The 16,884-nt window shown below is 44.8% G+C and overlaps 1 protein-coding gene across 2 annotated transcripts in view; it reads left to right on the top strand.

The window, feature by feature from the left end:
- The window catches only part of LOC121710037 (ubiquitin carboxyl-terminal hydrolase 32-like), a 29,267-nt gene that overhangs the window by 3,931 nt on the left and 8,452 nt on the right, over positions 1 to 16,884 (top strand). Inside the window, exons 5-28 of one of the 2 annotated variants that reach the window (XM_042093878.1) lie at positions 1,748 to 1,907; positions 3,252 to 3,383; positions 3,910 to 4,017; positions 4,204 to 4,319; positions 4,458 to 4,520; positions 4,689 to 4,772; positions 5,109 to 5,170; positions 5,487 to 5,589; positions 5,755 to 5,959; positions 6,378 to 6,541; positions 6,957 to 7,097; positions 7,364 to 7,481; positions 8,380 to 8,534; positions 8,858 to 8,939; positions 9,045 to 9,119; positions 9,751 to 9,889; positions 11,620 to 11,725; positions 12,072 to 12,245; positions 13,658 to 13,832; positions 14,112 to 14,263; positions 14,580 to 14,700; positions 15,356 to 15,561; positions 16,144 to 16,328; positions 16,771 to 16,857. In XM_042093878.1, coding sequence (XP_041949812.1) covers positions 1,748 to 1,907; positions 3,252 to 3,383; positions 3,910 to 4,017; positions 4,204 to 4,319; positions 4,458 to 4,520; positions 4,689 to 4,772; positions 5,109 to 5,170; positions 5,487 to 5,589; positions 5,755 to 5,959; positions 6,378 to 6,541; positions 6,957 to 7,097; positions 7,364 to 7,481; positions 8,380 to 8,534; positions 8,858 to 8,939; positions 9,045 to 9,119; positions 9,751 to 9,889; positions 11,620 to 11,725; positions 12,072 to 12,245; positions 13,658 to 13,832; positions 14,112 to 14,263; positions 14,580 to 14,700; positions 15,356 to 15,561; positions 16,144 to 16,328; positions 16,771 to 16,857 — 3,113 coding nt within the window. Of the gene's footprint in view, positions 1 to 1,747; positions 1,908 to 3,251; positions 3,384 to 3,909; positions 4,018 to 4,203; positions 4,320 to 4,457; positions 4,521 to 4,688; positions 4,773 to 5,108; positions 5,171 to 5,486; positions 5,590 to 5,754; positions 5,960 to 6,377; positions 6,542 to 6,956; positions 7,098 to 7,363; positions 7,482 to 8,379; positions 8,535 to 8,857; positions 8,940 to 9,044; positions 9,120 to 9,747; positions 9,890 to 11,619; positions 11,726 to 12,071; positions 12,246 to 13,657; positions 13,833 to 14,111; positions 14,264 to 14,579; positions 14,701 to 15,355; positions 15,562 to 16,143; positions 16,329 to 16,770; positions 16,858 to 16,884 lie in introns of both variants that reach the window. The other variant, XM_042093877.1, reaches the window with a different exon arrangement.

The raw sequence follows: 16,884 nt of genomic DNA, 5'->3' as shown, positions 1-16,884 counted from the left end.
TTTCTCTGTGGCCTCTCAGAAATAGAAATGTTTTGATTTAGGAACGTATAGAGCATAGCATATTGAATAGAGAGTTATGGCCTTTGACGGGAGCTGTCTTCTGTAGCTTAGCTGACAGGAGACGAAGCGTCAGCCCTAGCAGTGGGTGTTTGGGGTGTTTCAGACAGTATACCTGTGTATGCTCAGGGCATTTCTGTAGAAGAGCTTACTGCTCTGTTCATTTCCCTGAATAAACAACCAAATGTGATGATTAGATATGAAAGGGCCTGTACTGCATTGTGTGTTGTTTTCTATGGACACACCTGATGACAGAGTAGTAATGATAATAATAATTATAAAAATAATACGCTTTATTTGTATAGCACCTTTCATACACAGAATGCAGCTCAAAGTGCTTTAAATTTGGAGCATTTAGCACAATAATAGCACAATAGAGTTGATGTGACTTTCAACAGACAAGCCTTCAATAAAACAGTAGGCAAATGCACACCTACTGTAGGTCTTTATTGACAGCCATATATAAAGAGGAAAAAGAGCACAAGTGGGCAAATCTACAAGAGTGACGCACTATGTGCAAAACTAGCACAGATATTGGGTCACATAAGTCGGTTTTGCATTGTTTTTGAAGTGGTAGCACAACTCTGATTCATGCGCCCCACATTCCCCTCATACTGAAAGTATTGCCCTTTGTCATGTCGTTGCAGTCTTCACATTCTCACTAACACAGCTCACAATCCAGACACCATTGGTTTAATCACAGTGCAAATACTAAAGCATCAAAGTGTTACAACTACTGCAAATATTCTGTTTTTAAGTTGCAGTCACTGGTTAAAACCTGGGTTGCTGAAAAGAAGACACAAATTTGGAAAAGCTCCCACTGGTATTGCTGGGGTGGAGTGATTAAATGTCAGATGTTTATGCTCTTATCACCATATACACACACACACACACACACACACACACACACACACACACACACACACAGACTCAATCTCTGAACCTCATAGCCTTCTATTGTTGTACACTCCCTTATCGTTGTTTGGCACATGCTTTATGCTATCAAAATGGGGCATTACAGTGTTTCTCACAGAATTGAATTGTACTTGTGGTGGTAGATGCAGGGGGGGTGGGGTGAGCAAACATTCTGTGTCAGAGTCAGTAAAATGAATAGCCTATAGTTATACTTGCCTTGCATGAGAAGTCGATATTGACAAGTAGCTGTAACGTTATAGTGTGATAACCTCGACAACCCAACAGTATTCTAATGTTAGCGTAGGGATACTGCTTCTTATACTTGCACATAACTTAATTAGAGAGAGAGATGAAATGAAAGGATTTCATCCCATATAAATTAGTACAACATAGAAAATCATTGTGTGGTGGTTAATGTTGATATTGTGGTAGGCCGCCTCAAATAAGTCAATATATGGGAAACACTGCATTAAGAATCTGATTGTAATGCTGATTTCACAGGATGCAGTATTTTTTTCTGATGCTGTCAATGATGTTGACCGTGTTATGTTTCCTTATCATAGTTTGCCATCATTTACTGTTATACCGTTACATGTGAAACATCTCATGCTCAAGCTGTGCCAATGTAGTGGGCTAAAGTCCCATTTAACAGAACCTATTCTACAGAAAACAGAACTTACTCTACCTTTATTGTGCATACATTACTCATTCTGAAAGTGCAGTCTTTCGTAGGGTGACTATGTTCTCTGTTGTGGTTTGTGATCTGTCTGAACAGGGGGAGAAGGTGAATTATGAGAAGTTTAAGAGCTGGATTCTGCAGAATAAGGAAGCCTTCACATTTTCTCGTTGGCTGCTCTCGAGTGGCGTGTGTGTCACCCTGACCGACGACAGCGACACACCCACCTTCTACCAAACACTGGCCGGAGTGACCCACTGTGAGTCATTAAGGCTAAAATCTCCATTCAGCAAGAGAGAGAGAGTGTGTGTGTGTTGTGTGTTGTGTGTGTGTGTGAGGGGTGTGTGTGTGTGTGTGTGTGTATTTGAATGTTTGTGTGCACTTGAAACTTTTATGTTATTTAATGAAACCTTAGCCTATGTGCGTACGTGTGTGTGTGTGTGTGTGTGTATTTTCGCCACAATGTGTTAGTCTAATTTGATGGAAGACTGCGAATGTTATCAAGGTAATCCATTTTGGAGGTCTTTGCCATTGTAGTCTCAACGCACATCACCAGTTACTCTCACTACTTGCACAGAGCAACACCTCACTGCAGTTCACACACGCTGCTGCAGCTTACAGTCAATACGATCTCGCCACCGCCCACTAGACCTGGGAGACTTTTTCATGGAAGGGAACCATGTTGCCACAACACGCTCTGCGTATGCGTCAGGCTTGTTCAAGGGTAAACCACAGGACTTCCTACTGTTGTTTCGGGCAACGCACAGGCTGGCATGGGCGTTTAGAACGCAGCACCTCCGCTATGCTGTGCACAAGTTTACATGAAGAAGTGAACTAAAAGCGGCACTTTTCCAAGTTTAACAAATGGAGCACTCTTTCAAAGGTTAAGAGCTGTAAAGACGCCAACTGAGACTCTTTCCGAAATGCCATACTCCAGGACTACTTAATATATTTGACTTGCTACTTTACTGTCAAGATCAGTATACAAGCAGTAGGTAGTAGTGTGCAGTAGGCTATTTTGGAAACAGAATCTTGAGTCTAGGCAGTCCTCACTAATAGTATGTGATCGCTATCTGGGCTTGTCAATAAGTACCATCACGCACCTGACTGTTAGTTGTAAAATCAACGATTGACGTGACGTCATTTTTGGTTGACATAGCAGAGAAGTGACGAGCTGCCGTCGTCATGGAAACTCTGTGAATGTGGGGTATACAGTAGATGTGAGGTTTGTCTGTAGGCAGAGCAGATTATTGCTGAGACTTGTAAAGACTTCCACCCACTAAACATCTCTTGTGAACCCTTGGCAAAATATCACCGTTATGTGTGTACAACACTGATTCTATTGCAGATTTTTACGAAATTTTACTAAGGGCAGTGTAATGAATGTTGCGTGTTGATATATACTGTAATTTATTCACCTTTTCAAATTAAATTGATATCCTCAGCATCTCCCATACAGTTGGACAAACATAATTTATCTATCTCTGTCATGTTTATAAATGGTTGTCTTGAATGGTTTCAATATGCCTTTTCAATAATATGCAATGCAGCCTTTTGCCTGTACTTCTTCCTGATATCTGTGTCCCACCCTGTGGTTTCTTAGTGGAGGAGGCAGACATCATTGACCTTGAGAAGCGCTACTGGCTGCTGAAGGCTCAGTCAAGGACGGGACGCTTTGACCTGGAGACCTTTGTACCTCTGGTCTCGCCCCCCATTCACACATCCCTGAGTGAAGGTAATGGAACCCTGAGAGTCACAGCTGGTGTGCAGCCTTCTCATCTGGGACCCGGTCTGTTTGTTCAGAACATGTGGAAAATTATGGACTCCTGCGCTGTTGTTAGTGTTGTGCTAAATTACTTCAGGATTTAGAAATTACTGCTACTTTGTATTCATGTCACTTGTTGTTAGACCCTGTTTTGAACTTTACATAGCGGTCCACTAGCGCCTAGACATCTGTGTCAGCAGATGAGAAACGCTATAATAATTATTAACGCTATATATAACTATTATAATAATTTAATTAATTTAATCATTATTAAATTATTATTATTAATATATGACTTTTGCACTGTAATGTGATACTCACACTTACAGGTTAATTTTATTTTTGTTAGGAAATGTACTGGGTTTGAGGTGGAGTTTGGTCAAGTTGGAGGGGTTGGGGGTGATTACAGTACATTACATTTAGCAGAAGTAATATGCGTTGGATCAGTCGTGTGGTGTAATGCTCTCAGTCCATAGTGTCTCCCTCTCGGTTGCAGGCTTGTTCCACGCCTTTGATGAGAACCGGGATAATCACATCGACTTCAAGGAGATCTCATGTGGTCTGTCCGCCTGCTGTCGAGGGCCACGCGCAGAGAGGCAGAAGTGTACGCCAACAGAACTGCAGCGCTAGCACCACACTCTGACGCTTACATAACAACAAGAAGCCCATAAAGTCACTTATCAGCACATTTTCCTTGTTTTTTCCCTGTAGAGTTACTGTTCTAATTCTTGTTCTCTTTTTTTTTGTTTTGTTTTTTGTTCCGCTACCCACCCCACCCTCCACTCCCTAGTTTGCTTCAAAGTGTTTGATGTGGATCGAGATGGGGTGTTGTCTCGAGAGGAGATCCGAGAGATGGTGGCTGCGCTGCTGGAGGTGTGGAAAGACAACCGCACGGACTCCATCCCAGTAAGACCACCACTCTCCCTTGGCTCCACCAGTCACCACCAGTAATGTTGATGGTCCTGGTTGTGTGTAGAGAGATTTGTATTACTGCACGGCATGTTTCAGACACAACTTCTAAATCAGTTTTTTCCACATTTGCAGGAGCTAAACATCAGTGTGACTGACATTGTGGAAGACATTTTGAAAACACATGATACAACCAAAGTATGGATTTACCACATTCCAGTTTTATTCAGTGTTCAATTATATTTTAAGTTTGTTTTAGAAATACTGCCTAGTGATCATTTATTGCTGAACTGTTCCCAGATTAGAGCAGACTAGTTTTTATGTATGTGTATTAACATGTGGCCATCTGGTCCTTGTGTTCTGCAGCAGGGTCATCTGACTCTGGAAGACTATCAGATCTGGAGCGTCCAGAGCGCTCTGGCCGACGAGTTCCTCAACCTGCTGTTTCAGGTAACAATATTACTGCTGCCACCTGATTTCATGCCCCTACACACTTTATATGTCATTAGTTATTACATACTGGGTAACCAATTTATATTTTAGTATGCTGTAGTGCCTACAGTGTAGGTGAGATGTATTTGAGATTGCCCTTCTGATTTGAGATTAGGTTTAGGTTTGTGGTTACTACCTTGTAACAGTAAATATATTGATGTGAAGTACATTGCACATCTAAACTAAGTCCTTTAGTACGTTGTTCTTGGGACACCTCATGTCAATTCTAAAACTTAAATCTAATGTGTTAAAGATGTTCTGTACGTTTTTAACTGGATTCTCGTGTTTGCTCAGGTGTGTCACATAGTCCTGGGGTTGCGGCCTGCCACTCCTGAGGAGGAAGGTCAGATAATCAGGTGAGTGTGTGTGTGTGTGTGTGTGTCGCACTCTCTCTTCCTCACATTGGGCCCTACACATTTATTCACTTATGAGTAAGAGAGGACAAAGAGGTTGGCATTGATGTTCCAATATCTCCTATAAGAATATCAGTTTCCACAAATGGCTGCCTGACAAATGCAGCATATCGGTTGAACCTGCGGAAGCATGGTCTGCATTATTTACGCCAGTTATAAACTGCCTCAAGGAATATCTTAAAGCATTATGTAAGGAACAACAGCAGCTATTGTGCCCTGATGGAAAAAGCTTCCTTCTGATTTGACTGTGTTCTTGCAGAGGTTGGCTGGAGAGGGAGAGCAGGCATGGCCTGCAGCCTGGAGACTACTGGTTTCTCATTGCCACACAATGGTGGCAGCAGTGGAAAGACTATGTCAGATATGTGAGTCCCAAACCACTTTATCTCTCACTTTCATTTGCCTTAGTAGTGTTATGGGGATGCAGGAAAAAAAATCCTCATACTCTACTAGTGACTCTACAGCAGTTCTACAAAAATTGGCTTCATAAATACCAGTAGTATAATGTGTGTGCGTTTGTGGTTTCCCAGGACAGCAAAGCGATTGTGATGGAGCAGCCGTGTGTGTTTGGGACGGCTCGGAGCCCGGTGGGGTCAGCACCAGGGTCAGGGGGAATGGCTCAGACCCCTGAGGCGGCAGGAGACGGTGGCATGGCCAACTCTCCCGCCTCGTCGGAGGAGAAGTTCTCTGATAACATCTCCAGCGCCTCCGAGGCCTCAGAGACCACCAGTGGGAGTGAGTACAGTATGCGGCCTTATACCAGCCACACCACTGTAGAGATGGACCATGGTCAATCAGAGCTAGTAGATATTCTTTACTGCCTTGTCATGTCGACTGACTGGTATAGTAGCCTGGCGTATTAGTTGTGGACTGTGTTTCGAGTCCATCTATGAAGAACAGTCAGATATGTTGTGAGTGCCAGCGGTCTGGTTTGCAGAACCTAAAGGAAATGTGCACGTCACTGTTTGAATCAGGATTTGTCTATGAATGAAACTGATTAATCAGGTACGCCTATGGCTGCATTTACTCATGACAGAGCAGTGTAATGAGCAGATTCCTTTAAAACATCACATGATTAAAGGTGTTGTGAGCCGTGTTTGGGTGTTTGTTGACTCTCTGATCTGTGGTCTGACGGCTCGTCTCCTCCCCTCAGGCCTGCTGCCTTCCAGCTCCACAGCGACAGACATCTGCTTCCCACGCCAGACCGACACCTCGGACACAGACAGCCAGAGTTTCCTGGGGGCTGATGGGAACGTGGCGGCACAGAGGCCCGGCGCCATTGACAACCAAACACTCGTTACCTCAGAGCCTCTCAAGGTAAGACTGCCCCACCACATGCCATTGTTTTTTTTTTTTGTGTCTGTGTCGGTGTCTGTGTGTATATAGGGGTGGAAAAACATGTTTTTAAATGAATAATTTCCATACAAATATTTGTAGCAGGCGGTGAATCATTTTGTGTTGTGTTTAAAATCTCTGTGACAGCTGATAATTAACTAAAACCAGTATAACTCATTATTGCAATTACAGTATCGCAATATATTAGAACATATTGAATTGTAGCCCATACAGTATATCATGATATATCATGACGTATCACACCACCAAAGTCCTCTAGGAAGTTTTGGTTATTTTCCCCTGTTCAGTCAGGGCTCTGTGTAGCTGACTGTAGCTGAATGCTGTATTGTGCTGGAGCAGCTCCTGAGAGTTTCTGCTGCTGTGTCTTCTTGGCCAGGCTCCCACGCTGACTATGGAGGGGGGACTGCTGAGACGCTCGCCCAGACTGTCTCACGGACGTGACTTTGAGGTGGTCCCCGAGCCCGTGTGGAGGGCGTTGTATCACTGGTATGGAGCCAACCTTAGCCTACCTCGGCCGGTACGTCACTTGATGGCAGCATCCTCTTGAAGTCAGTCGTACTTTTATGAGAAGTGCAGCCTGCTGGCCTATTACACTTGTTTTCCTGTCTATGTGTACTCAGCTTTCTCCCTTTTTGTCTATTTAACTCCATCTCTCTCTCTCTCTCCCTCTTTCTCTCTCTCCTCCTTCTCTACCTCCCCATCCCTCTCTCGCCATCACCATACTCTCTCTCTGTCCCCTCCTCCCGCTGTCCGCTTCTCGGCCTCCCGTGACCTGGCCCGCAGGTGGTCAGACAGGTGGACATGGAGCGTGCCGAGCTGGAGCTCTTCCCCCGGCACCTGCTCTTCCTGAGGCAGCAGCCTCCTCCGCGTACCCCCCAGTCCAACGGCTGGGCCAACATGGGTAAGGGCGCACCCACATGGGACACATGGCATGGCGTAGCGTAGCACGGCTTAGGTCAAAGGTGAAACCGCCCTAATCATGCTGAAGAAGGGCGTCTTGCCCAGAAGCGTCTGTGGATTAAGAAAGCTTTAAAAAAAGAACTCCGAGTGCTATCCTTTTATACACAAAGTTCACTCACCCCAGCAGGACCTGTTTTTCACTTCCCCTTGCTCCGTACGCTTGTCAAATGCTTCTTTGAGGTTGTACATGAATGTCACAAGACTGTGGTTAGTACGGGGGGGGGGGGGTTATCCCAGTCATGTGAGGTCACTTCAGCGCCACAGAGCCTGGCTGTCCCCTTCTGAGACCGCTGTGTTATAAGATCAGTGTCCAAATTTGGGAAGGGGATTATTCCCTGGGAATATTAAATCAGACGCAAATTGTTGGCTTTTTGATTTCCATGGTGGGAACTTTGTATCTTGAAGCAGCATTTGGCAGCCGGAAAGGCCGCATGGTTTCACAATGCAAACAGGCACTCTGTTGCTGCTATTTTGTATTCAAGTCTCCACACTGGTTGATGATATTTGTGATAGTATTACTGAAGTACTGACGTGTTCCTTTTGATGTTGCATAACTAGACTCCACTTGGGAATTGTCTCTCCTACATTTGCTACCCATAACCTGACTGAACTGCTTTTCATAATTTCTTAATGATGAAACAAGCTCAAACCAACTCCCTTATTCTCCTAGAAATAGATATCGTGAAGCTCAAATTCCTCCTCTTTCTTCTCTCCCTCCATCTCTCCTCTCTCTCTCCCTCTCTCCTCTTCCTCTCCCGTCTCTCTCTCCTTCTCTCCTCTTCCTCTCCCTCTCCAATCTCTCTCCTCTCTCTCTCTCTCTCTGCTCTGGTCTCTTGCAGGTAACATGCCCTCTCCCAGTGCCCCTTTGAAGCGTGTGCTGGTCTACACCGGCTGCTTCAGCAGGGTGGGCTCCATTAAAGACATCCATGAGTATCTGTCTCAGAGGCTCCGCATCAAAGAGGAGGACATGAGGCTCTGGCTCTACAACAACGAGGTGACCGACACAACAACACCTGATACGGGGAAAACATCCAGTAGGAGATGATGCAGTGACATCATGACCTGCAAGAGTCATGCACATCAAAACTAAATGCTACTATGACAGTAAAACTGATGATGGCCTGGAAGAGTAAAGTGGCCTTGTGCTGGTTTTGCTGAGGCAGATATGAATCTGTGATGCCTTTTGTAAGAGAATGAGATGAACACATTTTATATCATTTCATTATTGCCACACCGCCATTAGGTTTGCATCCAGTAAAATTGCATTCAATGATTTTGACTGTCAAACCTCATCTAACGTGGCATTCCTGTCCACAGAACTATCTCACCCTTCTGGATGATGAGGACCATTCTCTGGATGACCTGAAGATTCCAGATGAGCAATACATGGTTATTGAAGGTATGCCTTTCTTTGCACTGGGTTCTGATTAGCACAGTAAAATGACCCGTTCACGGCCCAGTGACCTCTGTAGTGAATGTGTCTGTCTTCACTGCTGTGTTTCAGTACGGAACAAAGACATGAGCTGGCCCGAGGAGATGTCCTTCCTGGCCAACAGCAATAGGATGAGCCGGTACAAAGGTAAGTCAGTGTAGTGACCATAGGCACTGACCATCACCTTACGGAAATCACCATGTTTGAAGTTCTCCTCAAATCTGTATTTACACCACACGGGTGGAAAGTGGAAGTTCAGAATGTTTTTAGGGCCCTTTCATTGGGTTGATTGAAGCATTTAAATGTCCTAGTAGGCCTGATCAAGGAATACCCTGGAAACTCCAGAGTTCTCGCAAGAGCACAATTTGAATTGTCTCTGCGAGACACTCTGGCAATGAGTAATGATGCACGTTACTTTGGCCACTTGTAACGCGGGGAGCCAATCACATCGGTGTATCTGATATACAGTAGGCGAGCCAGAGGCGAGCTAAACAGATGACAGCCGTAGTGTTATCTAATTGCGTCGAAGTCCGGAATCAGTCAGTAAACATTGGTCGTATAGTCTTATCCAATTACGTGCAGTGAGATTTTCAAATGCACGCTTGGTGCCGCCCTTCAAGTTGGGCCAGTACATTATTCTTGGCCAGAAGGAATTGTGTGCTGAATTGAACTGAAGAGGGACTCAACAGGGGATGCAGAAGCACGGGAGGACCTACAGTGTCCTCTCTTCTCCACTGGGCTGCACTTTCTAACCAGGTGCTTGTTTTTGTTCTAGTAGTTCCTACTGAGAAGGGGGCGACGGGGCTCAGTAACCTTGGCAACACGTGCTTCATGAACTCCAGCATCCAGTGTGTGAGCAACACTAAGCCCCTGACTGAATACTTTACCTCAGGACGACACCTCTATGAGCTCAACAGGTGTGTGGCAGTGTATTGAGGTTCCACTGTGTGTGTGTGTGTGTGGGTGTGTGTGTGCGCGCGCATGTGCGCTTGACGTATGTGAGTATGCACTGTATGTCCATCCACTACATATCATTAAGATACTGTGTCTGTCTAGCTGTCCATCACCAAGCAACAGGACAGGGGCCTGTACTACGAAGGGAGCTTAACCTACCCAGATGTAACCCAGGGTTACTTTGTTAAACAAGGGTTGACAAAACCTGGTTATCTTAAGTGGTGTTAATTGGTACTACGACGCTGATTATGAAGTTGATTTGTTGAGCCAGGGTTAACCTAATTGGAGTTTGTGCGCATTCGCATAAAAGGGGCGGGTTGCAGCGCAAGTCACCACTTTCAATGATGACGCGATCACCTTATTTTACGGATGAGGAATGCACAATTATTATGCCAAGTTATGAGGAATTAAAACCCACTCTACGACAAAAATCAAATACGTCGGCAGTGAACAAAGCAAGGCTGTTGGCAACATATTGCAGATACGTTGCAGATCCCACATTTTCTTATGTGTTACGGAGGATTAGTAGCTTGCGGAATGTCTGAAATGAGTTGAAATAATTATATAGCCTATTTTGAGTTCATAGAAATGCCTACAGATGCAACGCAATTTAGAAGTGGGCATATAGATTACAGTAATAGGATAATTGAATGTTTAAGTAGCCCCCATTGACTGATTTAGTGTATGCCTAATCCTGTGAACATTTCAGATGCAACACCATTGCCAAACGCACATGGCAGCAGGTGAAAATGAAACACAAAAACATTATTCAGAATAGTAGGTTTATATAGTTATAGTTTGCATTAATATTTCTTAATTATGAAAACATGTAGGCCTAGCTTATAGCCTTCACTTGGCCTCTGTTTTACAGCTAACAAGAAAAAGGTGTCTTTGAACACTACTGTAGGAGGAAAGGCACCAGAGTGTTTTACAGTAGCAGAAGAGTTGGCCATCGCAAATAATAGTGGAAGGCCGATTATGGAAGGGGTTGAGGGAGGCATTCGGTCGGATTCTGGTGCTGTGGAAATGTATAGCCTTTATTTGCAGAGTACAGTAATATGACATTCAATTCAACAAGTTTGTTAAAATTGTGATTTTAGTTTATTAGGCCTACTGTAGGCCAATTTATTTTAGGCTATTCTTGCTCAGATTTTCAGCATACTGTATGCCTATGTCCGATTTATTTTCGGACATACAGTATTCTTGCATCACCGATGGAATACATGAATGTCCACATACGGGCATTGCTATGAGACGTCTTCCTAGATCATCTGACAGATAACGAATTCCCTCGGCTGACAATATATATCTTCATAGAGAATATCGTCCGGGTAGGCTATATATATATTTTCTGGCGGTCTCTAAAACCCCTCGCCCTGTGAAGAGTCCTTCATGATTTGCGCTCCAATGTCGTATGGATCATCCAGGTACGCCGACATGTCTCGGGAGAAATTGTTAGTGGAGGGGTGGTACTTATAAAGGGTGTGGTTAACGGAATCCTCGGGTTAACCAAGAAGATATGCAGCGTAAATTGCCATGGCAGCATACCTCGGTTAAAACCTATTCACCTTTCGTAGTACGGGTTAATCGGGAAGTTACGCCACACGTGATCAAGTTATTCTGATAAGCCAGTAACCCCGCTTTGTAGTACAGGCCCCAGGACTCTAAAGCACTCTCTTGTTTTCCCACCCAGGACCAATCCGATCGGGATGCGGGGTCACATGGCTAAGTGCTACGGGGACCTGATGCAGGAGCTCTGGAGTGGCACCCAGAAAAGCATCGCACCTCTCAAACTGCGGGTATGTTTGGCGCTCTCTTACCAACTTATGCCAGAGCCCATTAATCTCACGGCCCCGTTGCCAGTGACTCAGCCAAGTAAGGGAGATTTAGCTGTAATTGCAGTTGATTGTTAATCAAAACAACTATGTCAGACGGATCAACACTCCCAATTACGAATCGCTACTTCCATTCTGACTTCCCGGTACTCACTCTTACTCTCCTTAACGGTCTTAAACTTGGGGAGTTTGGGTCATTTTTTAGTTTTTTAGGGCTACTTAGGGGTACATTCCAGGAAAAGTCAAGATCCTTTAGCGATCTCTCTCTATTCCCTTTGGTAAATGTCTGTCTCTTTGTTTGTGGTTGTAGTGGACGATAGCAAAGTATGCACCGCGATTCAACGGCTTTCAGCAGCAGGACTCCCAGGAGCTGCTGGCCTTCTTGCTGGATGGCCTGCACGAGGACCTGAACCGTGTCCACGACAAGCCGTATGTGGAGCTGAAGGACAGCGACGGACGGCCCGACTGGGAGGTGGCGTCTGAGGTCAGGCCACTTGACCAATGTTGCATTCACACACACAGCTATATACAAACACACACACACACACACACACACACACACTTATATACAGCTATATATACACACACGCACACACACACACACACACACACACACACACACACACACACACACACACACACACCTGCTCTCTCCAACACAGACATGCACACACACGCAAACATAGATTACATAAGCATACATTCCATTTGATACATTCACAAGTGCACCCACACAGACCAATGCACAATTCTGCAAAAATTAGTTAATTAATTTTGAGTAGCAAAAACCTTTTGATCCAAAAAAATGTCAAGCAGCAAATCAAGAGTGGTCCAAGTTGCCTACAGACAGTATTGTCCTTTGACTATGTCACAGCAGTTTCTACAGCCCGATCCTGAAAATGTTGTAAAACCACTTTAGCCAGAAGACTGTGAAGGCTTCTGCTGTCCTCATGCCAAGGCATAGCGGTAGCCTCGAGGCATGTGGCCTAGACAGCAAAAAAGTGAATGGCTCCGTCTGTGTGACAGGCCAAGAGCAGTTACTACTGCCGCCCCTATTTATAACAGCAAAATGTGGACTTCCCCTTACTGCCCATTTCCCCTTAGTTCCATTTAAGAGCTGAAATTCCCACATCAGAATTGTTACCACTTTGACTTCTTTCTCAACACTACAGCGCAGCACACAAGAGGTTGATGGACAAAGGGCGCCCTCTTGTGGCATTGAAGGGATAGTGCATAGAATACGGTGCTTGATCCTTAAGAGTGTGACTCAGCAGACAGTGGCTTTGCAAGGTGACTTTCAGCTGGAGTCAGTGGTGGCAGACATCTTGATACAGACAGCTTGTGCCTTTGCTTTACTAATATTGTCTTATGTTACTTGCAGCAGTAGCCTACAGTAGTGCTACATTTGCATGATGTATGGATCTTATAATCACTATGCTGTGATTGGCCTTTGCAGTGAAATGAGAAGTACTGCTAGGCTCATTTCCTAAGAACCGTTGAAAGTACAGTGTTTCCTCTAGATTTTTTTTTAGCAGTGGGGGCAGGTCACACTATGCGTGATAATCATGATAAACACCCAAAGTTGGCAACCCAGCGGTTTTGTGCAAACAGGTTGTAGAAACACAACCACAGCCTTTATTTGGTGCAAATCTCCTTTACTTTCTTTGGTTTTATATTTATATATATATATATATATATATATATAAAATGGATACATCTGCAGGATTATTTGAAAAAGGCAATTGCAACTACATTGTGCGTCTGCCCTAATTTCGGATACCGTGACTGTATTAATTTTGCCGTCGCGGGCCGCCATCCTTAAATCAACGTAGAGGAAACATTGGAGTAATGGTTACTGTGGTGTGTGTGTGTGTGTGTGTGTGTGTGTGTATTCAGGCGTGGGAGAACCACCTGAGGAGGAACCGGTCTATCGTGGTGGACCTGTTCCACGGCCAGCTGCGCTCCCAGGTCAAGTGTAAAACCTGCGGCCACGTCAGCGCTCGCTTTGACCCCTTCAACTTCCTTTCCCTGCCCCTGCCTATGGACAACTCCATGCACTTAGAGATTATTGGTAGGCCAAATGGACCTTCTACTGTGTGTATATGTGGCAGGGGATTGCTGGCTCCTTTGATTATGTATTTTGACTGTTTATGCATAGTAAGCTTTGCAGTAATTCAACAATTCTATTTGGAAATTCTATGTTTTTTCATGATCAAGAGATTACAAAATTCAAACATCATATACTCAGTATGAAAGTAATAAGTCCTTGGACAGGTCATCCTGTGATAGTCTTAACCTCTCCCTGAACGCCTCTGATGTGTGTGTGTGTGTGTGTGTGTGTGCCGCTCAGTGATCCAACTGGACGGCTCCACGCCGGTGCGGTACGGCCTCAGGCTCAACGTGGACGAGAAGTACACCGGACTCAAAAGGCTCTTGAGCAAGCTGTGCAGCCTCCGTCCTGAACAGATCTTGTTGGCCGAGGTCCACACCTCCAACATTAAGGTACAGAAGAGAGAGAAAACATTGGACAAGCCTCACCATGCTGTGTGCTCCGGTGAGGTGTGGCCTCGCTATGTGTAAGGATGTGAAACAAAAGTAGTGTCCACAATAATCATACTTTTGCTGTGCCATCAGTATCAAGGTCAGCCAGAGGGGGGGGGTGGTGTGTGTGTGTGTGTGTGTGTGTGTGTGTGTGTGTGTGTGTGTGTGTGTTTGTATACTTGTGCATGAGTTTTTAATGTTACATCTGTACTGCATACCCACTCTGTGGAATTCTTGAGGAACTGAGAGGTCATTCCTTTGCACCTGCTTTATCTAGAACTTTCCACTGGACAACCAGAAGGTGCGGCGTGCAGTGACCGGGTTCCTCTGTGCGTTTGAGATCCCAGTGCCCGGTTCCCCTTCGTCAGCCATCTCCACCCCTGTAGAGACCTGTGATGGTGAGAAAGGAACCTGTTCATATTAATAATTCATCTCAGGAAGTCCTCTCTATGATTTCCATGATTACCTCTTTACTATTCACATTTAGAGGTGTGAAAATAGCATTTCTATTAGACTTTATATGTTCTCACTCTATACAGACACATCATTCTCCAGAATGTCAGAAGATCAACATAAGTATATATACTCTTTTGATCCCGTGATGGAAATTTGGTCTCTGCATTTTTCCCAATCCGTGAATTAGTGAAACACACTCAGCACACAGTGAGGTGAAGCACACACTAATCCCGGCGCAGTGAGCTGCCTGCTACAACAGCAGCGCTCGGGGAGCAGTGAGGGGTTATGTGCCTTGCTCAAGGGCACTTCAGCCGTTCCTACTGGTCGGGGTTTGAACCAGCAACCCTCCGGTTACAAGTCTGAAGCGCTAACCAGTAGGCCACGGCTGCCTAGAATGTTCTGTAGAATGTCAAAAGCTATTACATATGGTGTGTGCAGTAATTGAAGAAAATATTATGGGGAAGGTTAATTGAAGAAAGTTGTTGAAAGTGTTACACTTTAGACTGTTGCTTTCAGAAAAGAATGCTTCCTACAGTAAGTAGGCACTGTACATGTGGTTGATTATGCCAAATGTGTTTTTCCCCCTTTTGCCAACAGAGGGGCCAGCTTTACCAAATGGAAATGCCACCATGGTGGGAAATGGTGCCCACCTAAAGCTGGATCTGATGCCCAAAGGGATGCCCAGCACCATTGTTCCATGTGGCACAGAGACCAGCCCTGCCAATGGCATGCCCAATGGCCACGAGACGCCACCTATGGACAGCCCATTCACCGGTTACATCATTGCTATCCATCGGAAGATGGTGAGAACTTTATCATAACAATTAACGTAATGCAATGGCACTTAAAGCAGCAGTAAAGAAGATTTGCTCTTGTGTCCCCTACAGTTGAGAAGTGCAATAATAAACAAACTAAATATGCGTCTTTTGAATCAAAAAATGAACATAACTCCAATACAGTATAGAGGGAATGCACTGACAGCAGTCTGTAGAAAGAGATCTCAGAATTCCTGTAACATAGCAGCTCTTTTCCATTTCGATTTTGGAGGGGGCATCTTCTTATGGCTGTTTTACAAGCGATAAGACCAGTTCAGAGTGCGACTGAAATGCCGTTCGCCCTATTAAGAGTTAATGTGCCATGGAAATGATTTTGGAAACGTTATTTTAAGGTAAAATGGGGGCCTTTAAGGTTAAATACAGTGCAAATGATTTTACCTTTCAAGTATTACTTGTGTAAAAGAAGAGATTTGTATTGTTAAGAGTTTTGAACCATAGTGTATAGTTTTTAGTGTGGGTTTCAGATGAACATTTATTTGTAGTTAATGTAATGCAATTTTAATGTTTGTGATTGTACCATGAAGGTCCCTTTGTTTGTTTGATTGACAGATGCGGGCAGAGTTGTACTTCCTGTCATCTCAGAAGAACAGGCCCAGTCTGTTTGGCATGCCCCTAATAGTACCCTGCACGGTGCACACTCGGGCACGGGACCTCTACGACGCCGTGTGGACACAGGTGTCCCGCCTGGCAAGCCCCTTGCCCCCTCAGGAGGCCAGTAACCACGCCCAGGACTGGTCAGTGCTCCAGAGCACCCATTGTGCATCTCATTTATGAGTTATAGTCATATAGTCATAGTCACAGTTTCAGGTTTGCCTTTGTATTGGCATCCATTCATTTATCAGAGCCTCAGGGCTCCTGTGCTTTACTGTTAAGTTTGTTGAACTGTCATATGTTCTCACTGGGAGACAATCCTCTGACTCCGTCTCCCAGTGTTAGCCCTTTTCTGTCAGGAGCATTTGTAGTCTTTCTTTTCTGCTTCTGTCCTCCAGAGGCCATTTTAAATGTTATATGCATAAATAAGCATCACACACACACACACACACACACACACAAACAAACAAACACACACAGCTTCTGTTTCACAGCTTGCTGTGGTGGGAATTCACCACAGTTGTGCCGTCACCATGGTCCAGTAGTTCACTCTTGACCGGTGACTTGTGTGCGCCTCTCTTGCAGTGATGACAGCTTGGGCTACCAGTATCCCTTTACCCTGCGGGTGGTGCAGAAGGACGGCAACTCCTGTGCCTGGTGCCCCTGGTACCGGTGAGAACACACTCATACACTTTAAGC

Source organism: Alosa sapidissima, chromosome 5, assembly GCF_018492685.1.
Source record: "Alosa sapidissima isolate fAloSap1 chromosome 5, fAloSap1.pri, whole genome shotgun sequence".
NCBI lineage: Eukaryota > Metazoa > Chordata > Actinopteri > Clupeiformes > Clupeidae > Alosa > Alosa sapidissima.
Note: the sequence above shows the minus strand (reverse complement) of the source record. Positions and strands in the feature narration are given on the sequence as shown.